The sequence below is a fragment of the Castanea sativa genome, chromosome 5 (genome assembly GCF_040712315.1).
Source record: "Castanea sativa cultivar Marrone di Chiusa Pesio chromosome 5, ASM4071231v1".
In the NCBI taxonomy this organism is placed as follows: domain Eukaryota; kingdom Viridiplantae; phylum Streptophyta; class Magnoliopsida; order Fagales; family Fagaceae; genus Castanea; species Castanea sativa.
The window spans coordinates 10,320,109-10,339,984 of NC_134017.1; the positions used below are offsets into that span (position 1 = coordinate 10,320,109).

The 19,876-nt window shown below is 32.7% G+C and overlaps 1 protein-coding gene and 1 long non-coding RNA gene across 2 annotated transcripts; one reads left to right on the plus strand and one right to left on the minus strand.

Moving 5' to 3' along the window:
• Nucleotides 1-4,521: 4,521 nt before the first annotated feature.
• LOC142634520 (beta-fructofuranosidase, insoluble isoenzyme CWINV1-like) lies at nucleotides 4,522-11,379 on the minus strand. The gene is made up of 6 exons (XM_075808832.1): nucleotides 10,974-11,379; nucleotides 8,389-9,254; nucleotides 7,557-7,715; nucleotides 7,187-7,425; nucleotides 6,993-7,083; nucleotides 4,522-4,978 (listed from the first exon to the last, which is right to left on the minus strand). The coding sequence occupies exons 1-6, from the start codon at nucleotides 11,110-11,112 to the stop codon at nucleotides 4,799-4,801; spliced, it is 1,674 nt and encodes a 557-aa protein (XP_075664947.1). The 5' UTR covers nucleotides 11,113-11,379; the 3' UTR covers nucleotides 4,522-4,798.
• A 2,768-nt stretch (nucleotides 11,380-14,147) lies between these two features.
• Nucleotides 14,148-16,346, plus strand: LOC142634521 (uncharacterized). The gene is made up of 2 exons (XR_012844197.1): nucleotides 14,148-14,293; nucleotides 15,150-16,346. It is a non-coding gene; the product is annotated as an uncharacterized LOC142634521 (long non-coding RNA).
• The last annotated feature ends 3,530 nt before the right edge of the window (nucleotides 16,347-19,876 follow it).

Here is a 19,876-nt window from a genome sequence, read left to right on the forward strand (position 1 = left end):
TTGTTTAAAGTTTAAACTCTCTTTTGATATTCTAATTACCTATAATAATTGCTTAACCTACTTTAGCTTTTTGAACTTGAACTTGCAATTTATAGCTAGAACCACTAGAAGTCTAGAATTGTAACATGATTCAGGCTAGAAATACCTTAAAATTTCTTCCTTTCACCTACAGAAGTAAAAAAGAAAAAGTGCATATTGATTGTGTACATTTTTTAGACCCCTTAAACACAACTAGATTAACCTAGTTATTTAGCCAAGTGATTAACTTAGGTAAATTATGTAGATCTAGGTTAACACATATAAATTATATCATTGAAACAGTGCGAAAAAATAAATAACACAACGATATGCTAACTCAAGAACACCAAACTGGTAAAAAACTTGGGGAGGATTTAACCTAGCTATCCTCAATGTGAAAGGAATCCACTATGAAAGAATTGAAGTTTACACAATAACGATTTAGACCACTAACATCCTATTGCTATCTTGAGTAGAAAACTTACTACCACGACCACATGACAACTTCGAGTCCACGGACTACTTCTTTCTTGGATTCACAACAAGTACAAGCACTCCCGCTTATGTATCTTTAAGCTCTTAATGCAGCAACTGAATGATCATCAAGCTCTTGACATAATCTTGATTCTTGGCAACCCTAAGTCTATGTGAAGGCAAACACCTCTAGATCTCACACGAGATTCATATATACAACATAAACAACAACTGCAAAACCTTAAAGCATGGTTAAGGTTTTCCCTTTTATACCTAGGGCAAAACATAAAACCCTACACGTCAAACGGATTTGAGCTGAGTTGGAAAAATTTTGCAGAAAAACAATCTGCACGAGTTTCGATCGATCGAGTCTTATTTTCAATCGATCGAACCAGGTAGATTTACATAGTAAATCCTATAGTACACTCGATTTTAACTTTACACATAAATATACTTTGAGCAAGTCTAAAAACAAGACTAAACATATTGATCATGGTTTGCCAACATTACAAAATGAAGTTCTAATACATTTGAACCTAAAGTCTTAGAACCCAACAAATTGGACCATGATCGATGCCTCAAACTATAATATAGTAGAAAGTTAGAAACTACATACTAAAACTATAACATGACTCAATATATAAATGCAAACTTTATCCCTTCACCAACAGAAACGTAAAAGTAAAAAAGGAAAAGTACCCCTTGATTAACCAGGATCTAATCGATGCCTCAATCTGTAATTGTGAAACTTCTTTCAATCTTCGAATGAAAAATTATATTTAGACCCCAATAATCTAATCAATGGATTAACTGTCATTGATTTATTTTTAAGTCTGGAGTCAACAATACGCCAATTAATATACCATATAAATAATTCACCACAATCGAAAATGTCTTGAAGAACTCTTTAAAAGAAAAATCACTCTAAGGGTGTCCAAGTAACCCAATACCATAAGAAAATTCCAATAGAAAAAAATCATATAGGTCTATTCTAATATACGGCACACACTAAACCATATCTAAAGGTTAGGATAAAAGAGAAGTGTCACTGTGGCGCACTTACATAGAAACCAAAGTCGGAAAAGATCTTCATAATTCAAAATGGAATAATGTGGTAATCGACATAACTTGGAATTATTGTCATGTGATGAATGTACAATTAATTAATGCTTAAGGTGCACCTAAATTCAAGGAAATAGGGTTAAAGGAACGAATTTGTCTGTAACCATCAGAGCTTTGGTTGTGCAAATTAAGAACTCTTTTGAGGGAAACAACAATTAACTCTTTGGTTCTTCTTTGGTTTGAACAAACAACTCACTAGGAGTTACTTTGGGAGAAACTAACTGTGTAGACTTAAAATGGTTTGGTTTTTAGAGTACTTTTTGTTGTATATATAGTTATATACATGGATAGGTTGTAATAATGATATTTGAGTTTGGAAAATATTGTTTCATAAAGTTGTTAAAGTGAAAATTCAAGTTCTAGAATTTTCTAGGTGAAAATTCGAACTTAAGCATTTTCAATCAGTCGCTTTGGCTCGATCAATCGAAATGGTAAAGAAAAAATCCTAGAGTCTCTGGATGTCTTAATTGCTGCTCGATTCCTATTCAACTGATCGAAAAGATCACTCGATTGATTGAAAGGAATTTTTGACCGATTGAAAGTCGAAAATCAGGATTTTTCTACAGAATTTTCTGATGACTGTTCAGAGAGTTTGAAGAGTTTCAAGCCTTGTGAACGGTTTTATGAAACATTTTAACTTTCCATACCTGTCTTTTGATGAAATATAACCCTATGGATATAAATAAAGACTTATGTTCATAAACACAAGAAAGACGTCATTCTCATAATTGCTATTTGTAGAACTCAACATCTTAATTGTATCATGGGGACAAATTTGTGATAACCCTTCAGCAACAAAAGTGTAAGGGAAAATATTGTCTAAGGAAAACGATATTATGTCTCCAAGTCATCTAATTTCTATTTGTCTTTTGTGTTAATCTTGTTCTTCTATTATTAATTTGTATAATATCCCCAACACTTTTGATATGGCAGCCTCTCTAAAATTGTGTCACTAGGACTGTGCTTGACTGCTTATATGGGATAATTTTAGTTTGAAACATTAGGCTATAGGGAATATATACGAAATTCTCAAATTTGTAAGATGGGAAAATATAGAAAAAATATGCACTAAAGAAAACAATTACACAAGATAATATTTACATGGTTCAGCAATTTGCCTACGTCAACGAAGTTGCAGTGATTTCACTATTCACAGGAAAAAAAATACAACATTCAGCAGTATAGTTTTCTCTCTTAAAATAACACACCAAACCCTAATCTCCAAACAACAGATTTTCTATATTGCTTGGGCCGCTCTGCTTCATGGACTTAGCCTAAAAAAAATCTCATTAAAAACCATAACACTTTTATATTAGGTCGGATCACAATCTAGATCAAATATAACTAGGCTTCACAAATCCCAACAAAGACCAATAAAGTTATTTACTGTTTGCTGCATTCTTGGTCAAGCAAATGCGTTGTTTGACTTTTAGTCGAGCATGGGTCACACGAACTTTCTGTCATGAGTTGACTTGAGCCACTCTTCTAGGCTTGATTTCTTGCTTCTTGACTGATTAGATTCAACTTAGTCAGGACCAAACTATTTAAATACATCCATCAGTAACACTTGTTTTGATACATATATTACTTAAAAACTAGCACTAGACTAGCTTGTTATTAAGATGTAATTAGTTTAGAGAATGATGTTTAACATGATGAAAATGAAGGAACAGAGCAAGTGTACATGGTACAGTCTACTTGATGAATTTTATGGATGATGTTTGAGCTTGAATATAAGGCTGTGTTTGTTTCAACGGTAAAGGAAATTAGGAAAATATTTTCCACCGTGCTTGTTGTTTGGGATGCTTAGAAAATTTGGTCAAAGGGAAAATTAAATCAGTTGACTATAAAATAAGAGGGCTTCAGGTGGAAAATAATTTACACTTTCAATTTACCTTCAAATAGAATTTTCCAGACTAAAAACAGAAAAGGAGAGAGAGAGAACAACGGTAGTCACACTAGAAAAGAGAGAGAGAGAGAGAGAGAGAGAGAGAGAGCTAGAGGGAGATCGTTGAATCCGGTCAGATCACGTCGGTGAAGCCTAGATCGTTGTCCTCACCTCAAAGCCTTGCAGTTGAGCTTGTGCCAGCGAGATCGAGCCGTGAGATCGCGTCGTCAAGCTCACGCCAACGAGATCGAGCCGCGAGATCACGCGATTGAGCTGGTGCCGGCGAGATCGCGCCATAGAGCTCCCGCCGCGAGATCGTCCCGCCTAGATCGCGTCGTGAGATCGCATCGCCAAAGCCTGCCGCCGTTGGACCGGTCTCGTCGCCCATGATCCATCGACCACCGATCTCTCTCTTTCTCGATCTACCTCTCCCTTTCCCTCGATTTGCAATGACTCTCTCTTCCTCCTCCCTCTTTCAGTTTGACCGAATGATTTACTTGCCCAAAATGGTGTTGTTTTGATTTTTGTTTGTTTAAAAGTTGATGGATTGCAATTTTCTATTATAAAATTTGTTTGGAAGCTGAGAAATGGCTAAGAAAATGTGAGAAACTAGTAGAAAATTTGCATTTTTAGAATATTACCAAACACTTGAAATTATTTTCTAATATAATTTTTAAAATGCAACCAAATACTAAAAAATATTTTTCTTTCCTGAAATTATTTTTACCTAAAATTATTGTACATTCGGAAAACAAACGCACCCTAAGCAGAAAAATCTTGTCTACATTTGAAGGACAATCATGCGTGCATCTTATGCCCACTAGCCCACTTAGGCTATTGTCTAGGGTTCTATCTAGAAAAACCATGCATCAAATCATGCTTTGATGTTTGGTTTTATTGTAAAAAACAAAAGGGTTGGATATGCACTGTTTCCTCCCCTAACCCAATTGAAATCTTAAATTGTTTTAACGGTGAAAAAAAAACTTGTGCCTATGCTAAATTATCATTGACAAGAGACGTTATCTCATGTGGCAGTGCATTTGGAATTTTTTCCATTGACAATCAATTTTCTATGCACCAATTGAATTTATCGAATTGTGCACAATTGAAAAAATTGGTGTATTATTGAAAGCATAAAATAGTTTCAACTGATTGATGATTAATATCAGGATTAACCAGTAAGCACCAATTCATTGACTATGCTCAAATGGGTGCATTATCATTATTTTTTTTCAATTGGTGCATACTGCATAGTCGAATAAAAACATATGAACACCACAAATTCTAAGTATAGTTTCAATTGATTTGAGCTTTCTTCATACTCCAAGCACTCAATGTTGTGATCCCAACGTTCCCAGTACCATTATTGAAAGCATATAAGTGGGCCTCAGCATCCGTAGCCAATGTGGGATAAACTCTAGCTGTAATGCAAGCTTTTCCTTCTCCACCAAAGCTCTCCACTATAGAGTGATCAATCTGTAAAAAGAAATAAAACCTCGAATGCATTAGGACACTAAATGGGTAAATGAAAAAAAAAAATCATAATCTCAATCATGCAAACACAAATTCAGCAAAAATGTGGTAAAATTCTATAGGCAGGCTTGTTGTCGATTTGTAAATTTATGCAGGTATAATCATTGTATGAATGAAAATTAAACAATCTTTTAATTAAACAATATTTGACTGGTGGCCTCCATTTTATTTGGTTGTATGCAATTGGTATTCATTTTAATTAGGTATCTTCCATTAGAAAACATACAACCACGTAAAATATTGAATTTTAAAAGAACATAAACTATCAAAACAAATGTGTGTGTTTCAAATTCATACATTATTAAAGATCTAATTATACACATGATAATGTATAATAATCATTAAATACCTAAAGGACATCTACTCAAACCTTAAAAGAGAATATTAAGCTTTTGTACTTAGTGGTGCTTCTATTTAGTTTTGATTTGGCAGAAGAATAGATAAAATTATCCTCGGCCTTGATTATCCATCCGAAATAAATAAATAAGAGTCCAAAAGAGTTTTTATTTTTAATAAAAATAAATTACAATATATTAAATGTATAAATCCAAAGTATGACAGGAACAACGGATCGGGTTTAAGGGGAAAAACCCCCTTTTAAAACTCAAATCTGTTAAATATTTTATATGCTAAATCTTTCCAAAACTTTATTAAATGTTAGAAATTCCATATCACACTCATCAAACCATGAATTGCGTAAAACAGGTGGGTCAGTTTAACACTAAATAAAAAGGTTATTAAGTCCTTCAACTATTAGGTAAAGTTCAAATTGGTCCTTCAACTATTAATTACGTCAATTTAGTCCCTCAACTTTCAAAATCAAATCAATTTCATCCATGGGACCCATTTCCATTTAAATATAATGGAATTAATAGTTAAAACTGAATTAATTTTGAAAACTTTACACTTTCAATACTAACCTTTTAACTTATGCTTCATTTTCCACGTTAATTAGTATTGTTAAAATTTAAATATAGAGATGATTTAGAGATTTGGCTTAATTTTGAAAGTTATGAGACTAAATTCGCATAATCAATTGTTGAAGGACTGAATTGACACAATTAATGATTGAGATATCAAATTGAACTTTAACCTACAATTGGAGGACCAAATTAGTAAATTTCCCAAATATATATATATATATATATATATATATATATATATATATAATGTTATTGAATTAAATTCAAGCATTAGCACATTACTAAAGAGACATTTCTTACAAATAAAATAAATGATAGGAACGTTTTAATAATTTAAATGCATATATAATTGTATTGGATTCAAGAACCCAAGATTTAAAACCCAAACCTATTTCATACCCATTAAAAAAACCCCAAACTCACCTTATTAGGATTTAGTAGAATTGAAAAACCTACCAAATCTTATTCACTATCATCCATAGGCAAGGCCTGAATAGGTACAATATCAAAAAATAGAAGTTGCTTGGCTTACATTCAATGTATTGGATATCACACCAATGCATTATATATCTAACAATTATTACATGTTAGTCTCATATCTGGTCTAATGTAAGTCTCATATCTGGTCTAATGTATTGGAGTACTGGATTGAAGTCTTGTCTTGCCCCCAAAAGAAAGATTGTTAAAGTGTTTTGATAGAAATTATGATGAGCTATAGAAACATCTTGCACTTCTTAAGTAAACCATGAATGCAATGTAATCTGATCTACTTTCCATCCCTAGGCAGGTATGGAGTAGGTAAGACATCAAAAAATTAAAAAAAAAAAAAAAAAAAAAAAGATTCTAAAGTGTTTGATGTAAATTGTGATAGACTAGGCACTGAAACATGCCGCAGTTCTTAAGTTTCCCATGAATGCAAATGTGCAATGTGTAGACAACATGATTATTTTTGACACCAACAAAAGAAGATAACATGATTATGTAACTTTGTGTTTTTTTAAACGTTTTCTTTGGTTTTATATATAGCAACTCACCAAGCTTCTGAGTGACAGCTTCTCGTGAACAGGGTCCACATCCACAAAAGCTCCATATGTGGTCTCATCATTTTCATGATTCAAGGAAGATCTGTCAACAATTAACACCCCATAAGAACCCAAAAAAAAAAGAGTAAAAAAAAAACTTTGCAATTTGGCAAGAGAGATTGATGGCTTGAGAGAGACAGAGAGACCTGCTTTGGTCACCGCACATAAGCACCACATATTTGTTGTGGCTTTTAAAAATTCTATAAAACACTGCTGTATATTCTTGTAGGCCCTTTGAAGCCAATACTAGTAGCCCAAATGGCCCAATACCACCTTTAACTGATGCACCCTTTCGGCTACAAAGCAATTGTGGGTCGGTCCAACTTGGATCCAGCACTTCAGCTTTACTGAGCTCTGTTATCTCAAATGTAATAATCACATCTGCCTGTAAAATATTATGAAAAAACAAAGTACTTGTTTCAGAACATATAAGCTATTTTAACAATAATTTTGCTTTGTACTATGACATGTGGCAAAATCCCACTACAGAATTATTTATTTTTTTTTTTAAATCACCTGGGCTGCAGTGACACCAGAAACTTCAAGGACTGATCCTCCCTTAAGTACTTGCTTAGGCAAGTTGACTTCTTTTAAACGCAGCGTTTCGATTTCTTTTATTGGCCATTGCACCAATTGTTTTCCAGAATTATCAAGCCAAATACTCCTTGGAATTGCCTGCAAAATGTGCCACAGAGATAATTTGTGTAACTTCATCTTTTTTAAAGAATGTTCAAAATACTGAATAATTATGTTATTGTTCTTGAGAATAATTATTCATGAAATGCCTTTATATAAGAGGCATATGTGTGCGGCCCAAAACCCTAAAGTGTGGGCTTATTCAAAATTTAAATTAAAAAAAAAAACCAAAAATGGGCCTAGACCATAAAGTCCAATGGACCTTAACAGAAAACACTTGCTGTATTACTTCTTCTTTTTTTTTTTTTTTTTTTTTTGTCAAGGAAAAAGTGTTTTTGTGAAGCGCACAACTTGAACGCAGGACTTCTGAACTCGCAAGTATGACCAAGTCCAGAACTCCTACCAACGCGCTACGCCCCCAACACTCTCCATTAAATTATTTTTAGTGTTGTTTCAAAACTAGCGAGTTAAATGCAAACATTTCTTTAAACTATGCATGGTTTGGATTGATTTCTTGCTAAGAACACCTATTTGTTTAAAATTATTAAAAGTACGTTATAAAAAATGTAAAACTTTGAAAAGTTGTAAATTAAAAAATAAGTTAATAAACTAATTGGGGGGGGGGGGGAAAGAAACCCAAACTTACTTAATTGAATTATTTTTCTAATGGAACTTAAATTTCAATAAAGCAATTATTTAGAGCTAAAATTACCTGAACTCCAGACCATCCCTTCTTGATGTCATCCTCTACACTCGAAGATTCATTAACCCAGCCCCATAAGATCCTTCTATGCTTTGAGTTTCCTTCGAAGAAAGTCTTTGAGGCATAAAATTTTCCATAATCATATCTTAATCCAGAGTTTTTATGGAACGGTCCGTTATCCGGAATAAAGATATCCTTGTTCTGATTATAACTTCCAATCTTGTAGTAATCATGTTTTGTATCATCTAAGCTCACCTTGAGCACATGTTTAGTATTGGGACCATCAATTGATGTGTCAATACCAAGTGGGCTTTTGATCAAAACTGGATAAAAATCTGGACACTCCCACATTCCTGATTTTTTGGACGAATAAAGTGGTTTTTTAGCTTCTTCCCAATGAACAAAATCTTTGCTCTTATAAAGAATTGCTAATCCTTTTTGATTAATTTTGCTCCCAATGATTACTCTCCAATACCCATCACGGCCTAGCCAACCGGTGGTTGGGTCTCTGAATGAGGATGAATTGATTTTGTTATAGGAATTAGGGGCCATTAGTGGATTATCTTGGGACTTAACCCATTCCCTAAGGAATGGATCAGAAAGGTTTTTGGGCATGGCCAAGTTCTGGACTTGGTGGTTGTTAGGGTCTATTCCGGTGTAGAGAATGACCGGTCGACCCTCGGGGAGGATCGTGGCGGAACCCGACCAGCAGCCGTTGATATCAGACGGTTGTGATGGATAGATGGCGGCTTCATGTGGGGTCCAATTCACAAGATCCGTTGATGTAGAGTGACCCCAAACAATGTTGCCCCAAACTGCGCCTTTGGGATTATATTGAAAGAATAGATGGTAAATTTCCTTATATAACATTGGCCCTGCAAGAAGATCCACATATAACACATTAACACACTACCATACTAGGTAGATTACATAATCGGTAACCATAATGACCTAAACTATCAATTAATCCTTGGGTTTGTATGGCTGAGATTTATAAATTACATTCCCTTGAGATTGAGACCTGACTCACCCTTTTGGGAAAAAAAAAATTTACCTTGATTTAGTTGATTATAATCTAAAAGGATGAATTGCAGGCAGACCTTGAAACATTTAGACTCTACTTATCCCCCCCCCCCCTCCCCCCCACAACACACACAAAAGAAGAAGAAGAAGAAACAGTGTCCAATACATCCATTTTTGTGATGTTGTACACTTTTTTTAATCCTATTAATATTGTTGAAATATAAAGTTTGGCCCTTTCAGATTGGATTCTGCCCCGTGCTTAATTCGCCTCTATTATTTTCTAATTTTCTTACTAAAAAAATAATCTACTACTTTTTAGAGATGGATTCAAGATTCATTTGGTGTCATTTTTATTAACTAAAAAAAGTTTGGCTATAAACTTGACTATAGCCTATGGTTACAACTCTCACTAAAAAAATTAATATTGTTATATATTTTGAAAATCTAACCGTTGAATTATATGTTTTTTATATTCTTATCATGCATGTCAAATTTTATGTCAATCAGATGTTATTCACTATTAGGTGCATAAACTTATTTTTTATGAGTAATTTTAGACTATAAAAACTTAAAATTTAAATATTTGATTAATGACATAGTTGTTAATCTTTAATCTTTTAGAAATTTTGCAAGCATGAAGGATATAATTCAATAGTGAATTTATCAGAATTCACATCTAATAAATTGAGTTCATAGTCAAACTTTATCTTTGTTAATTTTACATCATTCAATATGTTTTTATTAGATGTGTAATTTGATAAATCAATTCTTATTTATATTTTATCATTATACTCTCTATACTTACAAAATTTTAAGATAATAAAAGATCAATAATTGTTTCATTCAAATAATAAATAAAGTAGGATTAATATGAAATATAACATGCATAAAAGTAAAGTAAACCATAAAATATCACCTCACACACCTTTGATGTGATGGTCACTCCACATGTATAAGTGCTTGTGGGATGTGAGAGGGGCAAAAACCAAAGTTAAATTTTCAGAAAGGAGTTTCACACACACACTTAGATTGGGGTAAAATAAAATTTCTATCTTGTATTAAAAAAAATTATAAATATAAAAACCCATAAAATTCATAAAACAAGAATCACATAAAAAGTTGGTAGAAGTTTTGTAACATTTAATGAAAAGTTATACTTGATGTGTCACTACTTTCAAAGTTATTTTATTTTATAATTTGATAATGGGCGGTGGAAAGATTTGAATGATTGATATTTCTATTAGAAAAAAAAAAAAAAAATCTATCAACCAATTTAGCTATAACTGTTGACATCACTACTTTCAAAGTTGAATATAAAAAATAAAAGGAAATGAGGGGAAACTAATGAAGCCGGAAACATTGTAACTGTATAATGAGAACATGACTAGAAAGAACATACCATTAGGATCTGTGCATCCAAAGACACCCATTTGTCCAATTCACCATCACAACAGGTCACATTGATAAAATCAAAGATGCAAAAAAACAAAACAAAAAAAACACACACCGTTAGAGCTATATAAAATAACAAATAATGACAAAGTTCGAAAAAGAAAATCAACAAACCATACCATTCATCCAATTTTTGGGAGGTTGAAAGTGATAAGAAGTTCTGTAAGGTTGATTATCTGCAGCAGCCTCAGGCTGAAGAACACCATGGCCAAGGAGGAGGGAGATGAAGAGCAACAGACATTTAGAAGATGCAGCCATGGTTGATTTCTTGGGAGAGAGGATACAGATAGAAAGCTGACTACTTATATAAGAGGAAACTAACTATACATGATGGCGTATAAGCAAGAGTTTTGATGAGATTCACAGCATAATATGGTTGGCATAGCATTACTTGACCCCTACATATATCTGAGTCAACTTCTGATGAGATTCAACATACTGTATAATTATTCATCGGGATCGGACAAAGCAATACTTGAAAGGTTCAAAGAAAAAGCATAATATTCTTAGGAGAGAGGGTATATCAAGGAAAATACTAATATTCTTAGGAGATAGGGTATGTCAAGGAAAATACGATTATAGACTTTCCATCGAGAGAGCCAAAAAGTCAACACTAGTTTGCCAATTATTAAATTGATTAATGTTGCTTCAATGTTCAATCCAAAAAAATGAGGACAAGAAGCATCTCGAGGTTAAAAATACAACATATATTATTTATTGTTGGAAGCTATATACAGTTTTTTGTTTTTGTTTTGGATAATAAGCTATATCACATTTTTTTAGCGCCTAATTTTTAAAAAATATCATATTTTACCATCTAGCACCACCCACCGGCACAGTTGCCGATTTAAACCCAAACATAATACTCAAGCAAATCCTAAATTCCTAATTACCCAAACAGAAACTCAAAGCCAATGCCCAAATAAATCCCAAATCTCAAATAAAACTCAAAACCCAAACCACCTTTCAACAAATTTAATTTCCTATTAAATATAAGGCAGACAGCAAAAATGACAAACTTCTTCAAAATCTCTGCATAGAAAAATTTCCAATACAAAAGGTTAATAGAAAGTTGATGAAAAGTCCCTTCTGATCAGTAATGTCAACCAGCAAATAAAGACAATTGAAAGAATAGTTAAAATCAGATTGTTAAGACCAAGGTCTCAAATGTCATTGCCAATGAAGATGTAGTGATCCCAAAAGACCGTAACCACATATATTTACATTGATGTTTATACTTGTATAGAAAACGTAACTACACCGACAACCACCCAACTGCGAACTCAGACAATATTACTTCTCTAGAACCCGGACAAATATGAGACAACGCACACACAAAAAGATCTGATTATAGGAACGACAATGGTATCCAAACAGGACTACACCACCGCTCCTCCATAACAGGACCACGTCTCAGGTTAGCAACAACCATGCCACCGCTCAATTGTAATTTTTTTACAATTACATCCCGGTAATGCATGTTTTTATTGATTTGATGTTAAAATTTAGCATATTCAGAGCTTTACAACTCTCGGAAATTGATGCTCTTATTATTATTATTATTTGAGAGAGAGAATTGATGCTCTTATTAGGTGGAGAAAGGTACGGTTGAATTAATAATAATAATAATAATAATAATTTAAAAAAGAAGAAGAAGTTATATCTCCTTCATAGACCCATGGTCATTAGTCAATGTTTTGGGTGAGTTTGTATTCGTAGGCTTGTAGCATCGATGACCCTGAATTATCAAAAGTCCTATTTTTATTTATTTAATTTTTTTATGTAATTCTTCTAATTAAAAGAGATGGATTCTTTTTTTATTCTCCTAATAAAAGAGAGATTGTACCATTAAATTATAAGACTTCTGATTTTTCTTACAAGTATATTTTGTCAATAGAGTACAAAGAAGAGCCAAAAGATCCCAAGTAAACACTTTTGAGTTTTACCTTTTGTGCACTTCAAATTTCTAATTTTCTTTTCTTTTTCTTTTTTGCTAAAAGAAGTTTGTCTTCTATTGGATTCACAACTAGCACAACTTTTTTTCTTACTATTCTAATAACGTGTTATTGATGGCGTAAAATTTCTTTTGTCTTTTATTTTACCAAACTTTCAAAAGCAAAATATTTTACAATTTTTTATGAAGGATTTTATAATCAACGGAAAATATTTAATAAGTTTGACTATATTTTACTTACAAATAAACACTTAAAATGGGAATTTTTTTTTTTTAATATTTTACTTCAAAATAAACATAGGCTGCGTTTGGTTGGACAGTAAATTAATTTCAGAAAATATTTTCCGCATTTGCGTGTATTTGGTTCAACGGAAAATTTGATCAAACTGAAAATCATTTCCACGTTGACCGGAAAATAACCCTCTCCAGCTGTAAATCAATTTACGTTTCTATTTTACCTTCAAATACAATTTTTCAGACTGAAAATAGAAAAGGAGAGAGAGAGAGAGAGAGAGAGCAACGGCAGTCACACCAGTGAGATCGCGCCGGCGAGCTGGCGCAGGCGAGATCGCGCCGTCAAGTTGGTGCCCGCGAGCTCGCGCGAATGAGATCGAGGTGCGAGATCACGTCATCGATTGCGCGCCCGCGAGATCACGCTGGCAAGCTCGCGCGAACGAGATTGAGGTGCGAGATTGCTCTGTCGATTGCGCACCGGCGAGATCGAGGCGCCATAGAACTCACGCCGTGAAATCACACCGACCGCCGTGAGATCGCGCCGTGAGATCGGACCGGATTTGCGATGTGAGATCGCGCTGTGAGATCTCTTCCTCCTCCCTCTCTCAGTCTTGAGCGAATGATTTATGTGAGAATGGTGTTTTTGATTTTTGTTTGTTTAACAGTTGATGTATTGCTTTGTTTGGAAGCTGGGAAAATGACTGAGAAAATATGAAAAATTAGTAAAAATTTGCATTTTCAGAATGTTACCAAACACTTGAAATTATTTTCTAATATAATTTTTAAAATGCAACCAAAAACTCGAAAATATTTTCCTTTCTTGAAAATATTTTCATCTGAAATTATTTTACACCCGAAAATTAATTTACACCGAAACAAACGCAGCCATAGTACTAATCTTTTAACAAGGGAAAAATTATAAGTATTTTCCTTTATGAGATTTTAAAGTTTTTCTTTTTTGTGTGCTTTGACTCCAAGGTAACAAAATTTTGGAGTCAAAAGTTATATCTACTAACTATATAAAAAGTGTAAATGCCTTCTCTACAGTACTTTTGGTTTAGTCAAGTTTTTATTTGTTAGCAAAAGCAAAAGCAAAACAAAACTTGAAGAGAGAGTGCTGAGTGGATAGAGTGGTGGGAGGTGGAGAGGGAGCACAATACCTACCCTATGTCCGTTGGACCAAGAGAGAGAAACGGGTGATAAAGAAAGATCTTCTTCCACTACTATAAATTGCTCAGGTTTCTCTCTAAGGTTAGTTGCCGCCCTTCAGACTCTTCGATTTTTATTTTTATTTTAATATATCTTGTTTCTAATCTTTGTTTCTCTATAAGTCATATCAAATATGAGATTTCGGCCTAAATTGTTAGAAAGTTTTTGGATTTTGATTTGGTGTTGTTTGGGTACTGAGAAAATCAAGAAAAACTTGCCTATATGATTAGATTGGACTCTGCATCAATCTCTCATGGTATTAGATAAGGTAGCCAAAAATGTAGTTTCAAATAAATTATTCAGTTAATATGAGACGTTTTCTCTCTCTCTCTTTTTGGTTTCTCTGTTTCAGACCCTTTCTTTCTCAACTTCTTTTCAATTTTCTGTCTTTTCATTCTCTGAATATCTAGCTTCATATTTACCGAACACAGTTGTCTCTGATACCCAATAACGATCTGCTTGGTATCATGATATAAGATTCTGAACTAACTGGATCAAAAAAAAAATTTATTCCTCTCCTCATTGTTGATTTGATGTAGCTTTATCAATTGTTTCGTTTGATACCCTTTTGCTTGGCTTGGCTTTGCTTTTATAGTGTATAAATTAGTGGATGTTGAAAAACAATATCTAAATGAAACTTCAAATATTTAAAACTTCAGCATTTAGATTTTTGACTTAAGAATTCACGCCCAACCTCACATCATATCTAAATCAAAGAGCTAGCTCACGTGAATTACTTCGGCATAAATCCAGTGGCACTTGAGTTGTGGAGTTTAGATATTCAGGATGTTTGGGGTTTAGTGGGTATTACACTATTACCAGGAAAAGGTTCTTGGTTATTATGTGCATGGCGGAGCAGGGGACCTAATTTGGAAATTTGGAATATTACTCCTTTTAGGTTTATGGTGGACTATATGAAGGGAAAGAAATTGGTGCACTTTTGAAGATGTGGAGTGCACACCAACTTAGTTGCAAGCATCCTTCATTAGTTCTTTTTATTTGTGGTCTTTTGTATCAGGTCTCACAGATAGTAACTCTATTCATTCCTTCATAGAGTCGATCCATATGTAGATATTTTTCCATTTGTAATTCTTTAAATTCCTTTGCGTCTATTTTCATATAGTAGTCTCGTATCAAAAAAATTACTTTTACCTATAAAAATAAATAAATACAGTGGCATTTACTCATTTAAGAGTGTAATGTGATAATTTTTACTTCATTAATTCTTCCAATTTTGTTTCATCTTTTATACTTTAACGAGACACGCTACATGTTCAACTCAATGGAATTCCATTTTTTTTTGGTTCTTTACTATTGCAGCTCTTTTAGTCTCTTACTTGATTACTTATGAAATAACATGCGCTGATTTTATTGGTTCTATATGCTATTTGAATGTAAATTTAATGGTATGTCATAGGGCAACTCTTTAACTAACTTGTTTGTGTATTTAACTTGTTCTTACCGCATGCTACTGGACCAAATGTAGAGGCAGCTCTTTCAACAAGACATTAGATTACATGTGCAGTAGTGAATGTGAAGAGGGTTATTATAGTTTTCCAGGTCAAGAACTTTGAAGATACTTTATAGAAAAAGGAAAAAACATAAGATTGTTTCAGTTTGTTATTTATGTCTTTGTGTTTACCTTGAGGTCAAGTTTACATTATTATTATTGATGATTAGGTGAGAACTGAGAAGTATGGTATTAGAATCCAGAGGGGCTACTTGTCACTAATTTCTCAAGGTGTGGAGATAGTTTGGTGCTAGGGATGTACTGGTCTACCTCAGTGTGTGATTTTTTGATTGGAAGGGATGAAGAGGTTGTTCCCTTTCGCACTCAGCAACTTAGGCAGGGGCCAGAGCAGCTCTGGTCTTGACTTCTGCCTCCACCAATGCTGCCGAAGATTTGAGCATTGCCTTTGGTGATTGCTGCAATGATCAGCTTGGCATAAATAGTTCTTTGTTGTGTAGTTTGTACGTTTTTAGACCCCTGTAAACTAGATTGTTTAACCAAATTAATTAGCCAAGTGATTAACTTAGGTAAATTAAGCAGATCTAGGTTAACACAAATATATCATATCATGCAAAGTAGCGGAAATATAAAGAACACAATGATATGATGACAACACAATGATATGATGACCTAGGAAAACCAAACCGGTAAAAAACCTGGGGAGGATTTAACCTAACTATCCTCAAGCTAAAATTGAATCCACTATGAAGAAATTGAAGTTTACATAATAGCAACTTAGACCACTAACATCCTATTACTATCTCGAGTAAATAATTTACTACCACAACCACGTGACAACTCCAAGTCTACGGACTACTTCCTTCTTGGATTCCTAGCATGCACAAGCTCTCCTGCTTGTATATCTTTAAGCTCTTAATGCAGCAACTGAATGATCATCAAGTTCTTGACATAGTCTTGATTCTTGATAACCCTAGGTATATGTGAAGGGAAACACCTCTATATCTCACAAGAGATTCACATACACAGCATAAACAACAAAAAAGACTTTAGAGAGATTTTGGGTACAAACCCTAGATCCAAAAAGAGGCACACTCTTTTCTCTCTTAGAAGTCTTTAAAAACGTGCTTATGGTTTCCTTTATATAGTGGGAGAAGTAAATCTGAAACCCTAATCCTTAATGGGCTTGGGTTGAGTTGGGAAAATCTGCAGAAAAACAATCTGCACGATTTTCGATCAGTCGAGTTTAATTCTCGATCGATCGAGCCAAGCAAAATTGCACAGTAAATTCTGCAGCAACTCGATCCTAACTTTACATATAAGACACATACTTTGAGCAGTCTAAACAAGACTAAAACGTTTTGATCATGGTTTGTCAATATTACAAATTAGTATTCTAATACATTTAAACCTAAAGGTCTTAAAACTTAACATAGTTTTATTTGTTTAAAATTGTATACGAGAAGGTAGCTCGATTGCCCATATTTTGGTGATCCAAAACACACCTATTAACTTAACAAAATACAATAACATTTAACAAGGTTTTATTATGTTGGGCAGAGACTCACCATTTTGGTGAAAACTCTGGTTGTGCAAAAAGATGGTGAGAGAGATAGAGAGGGGGCAAGAGGAGGGAGGCAACACACGGGGTTGATGAAAGGGGAAGAGAGGATAGAAAATACCAAATAGTGCATTTCTACCCCATGTGGATGTAATAAATATTCATTTTATTTTTACAAAATCATTTTTTAGCTCATATAAATATTAGATTGCTTTCATAAACTAATATGCTTTGCCAGTAATGTGGAAATTACTGAGAGCTTTTGTAAACAAATATAGCTTAATTCTATTCTTACAACATCTTGGCAAGTTCTTGGAAGATTATACCTTTTTCTTTTTTCTTTTTCTTTTTTTGTCTCCTATCCACATGTGATCTCATTTTGTATACCTTTTTAAGTTACGCTTATGGTGATTGACATCTGCATCTATAAATTGTAATTGACTTTGCAAATTTGAAAATAAATTATGTACAAATTTTGCTTTTGGCTATCAAGCTAGTCTAAGTGGTTTAAAACCATAAGGAAAAAAAAAAAAAACGAATGATATGCTTGTTGCAAATAGTAATTTGCTGTAGTTTTTTTCTATCTTAAATTTTCTCACTCAAAAATTTCTCTTTTAAATTTTCTCAATCAAGGGGCTACACATTTTCTCACTCAAGGAGCTGCACATGCAACCTTACGTCAACTTTACGTCAGGCAAAGTCGTCATAAAAGAAATCGGTTTTGGAACGCTATCTCTTTTCAAAAGTAGTAACCCAAAAAAAAAAATCCTAACAGTGAAACAATCGCCTTAACAAGTTGATTTTCGCCACTATAAATACTTTTTTTTTTATTTTTTTATAGAGCCACTATAAATACTTTAAAGAAAGATTAAAAATCTAAGTTTACTGTAGGTTGGTCAACAGTCAACATAACCTTGGAGAATCTAGCTGTATTCTTCATTGATGAAAAATGGCAATTTCCATGAAGTTTGAGTGACTTCTCTTATAAGTAATATACAACTAACCTATATTAAAAGTATTTAAATTTAACTTTCTCAACCTCTCTGTAATTGTCTTTGCGTGCATGTTCTCTGTCATTTCCTCCATATTTTAGCTTATTTTTATATTTAAAAAATTGTTACACGCACCTACCTACCTAGTACGCACTCATATCCTAACACAATTTTTTTTTTTTTTTTTTGAGAAACATATCTTAACACAATTTTAAAATATGGGTATGTAACAATATGTGTATAATAAGATGTAGGTAACAAACACTACATTTAATTTAATATTGAATAAAATTAAGAATTAACCGGACCACGTAATTCGTTCAACCTTAAAAAGCATTATCATGTTATTGTTTAATTACTTAAACTCTTACCCCAAAAAAACAGAAGAGGGTAGCTCATGTTTCTTACAATGTAATGCCTAATAATAATAATAATAATAATAATAATAATATTATTATTATTATTATTATTATTATTATTATTATTATTATTATTATTATAATAAAATAAATGTCTTTGGTTGATTTTATGCTGTCATTTAAGTTTCTGATGGTCCATATATTTCCTTACTGTCATTATAATACATGTTTTTAATTTTTGTTAATTTACTATTAATTAAAGTTAATTAAAAATAACTGTTTTATTAAAATAAAGCAACCAATCACTAAACAAAACCTATTTAAATTAGTTATTATTAATGTATTTTTAATTTAATTCTAATTTAATAATGGTATACTCCTATATTTATTTTCTACTAATTCTTTGATTTGGATTTTTTTATAGATATGAATAGCTTTTTATTCCTTAATAAATATTTAAATATAAATAATTCTCCATAAACATTAAGCCTTTAGGTGCACATATGGTATGGACCAGCCAATAGTATTTTAAGATTGGTTTGAACTTAAAAACTGTACGTATTAATTAAATATTAACAACTAGTAATATTTTAAATATTCCTCATTTCCTTTTTCTTTAAGTTTATAAATTTTAAAATATTACTAGTTGTTTTTTTTAGAAAAAGAAAAAAACAACTAGTAATATTTAAATTTATAAACTTAAAGACAAAGGCAATGAGGAATTTTTATTTTATTTTATATTATTTTTCAATCTTGTGTCTATGAAATAAAAACCATGGGCTATAAAAAAAACAAATAGTAATATTTTAAAATTTATAAACCTAAAGACAAAGGCAATGAGGAATTTTTATTTTATTTGTTTTTTCAATCTTGTGTCTACGAAATAAAAACCATGGGCAATAATCAACTCTAGGTAGTTTTGCCCCAGTCGTGTTTGCACGTGCAAGGTTCTGATCCCCACTGATTTGGAAAACTTTAATGCATATGATGATATTGATGAGTGACGTGTTGATAGTTAGATTCAAAGTCTTCATTCACGCCTGCGGAAAGTATTAGGTATACTTGCTTTCCCAATGTCTCTCATTAGTCATTATTAATTATTGGGTATGGTAGATTCTTGTTTCTTTATTAATTGACGATTTTTCAGGTGCTTTTTATCGATCGTCCTTCCGCTTTACGCCTACCATGAAGCCAACGAGATAAAAGATGGGTTGGCCAAAAAAATAGAAGCTTGTAACGAGACAG

What these genes read in the sequence shown, in the direction of transcription:
- LOC142634520 (XM_075808832.1), bottom strand. Translation starts at nt 11,112, where the DNA reads ATGGCTGCATCTTCTAAATGTCTGTTGCTCTTCATCTCCCTCCTCCTT. An exon ending in AGGGATGGTCTGGAGTTCAG is followed by an intron (nt 7,716 to 8,388) that starts GTAATTTTAGCT and finishes CACATTTTGCAG; the next exon opens with GCAATTCCAAGGAGTATTTG. An exon ending in CTGGTGTCACTGCAGCCCAG is followed by an intron (nt 7,426 to 7,556) that starts GTGATTTAAAAA and finishes AATATTTTACAG; the next exon opens with GCAGATGTGATTATTACATT.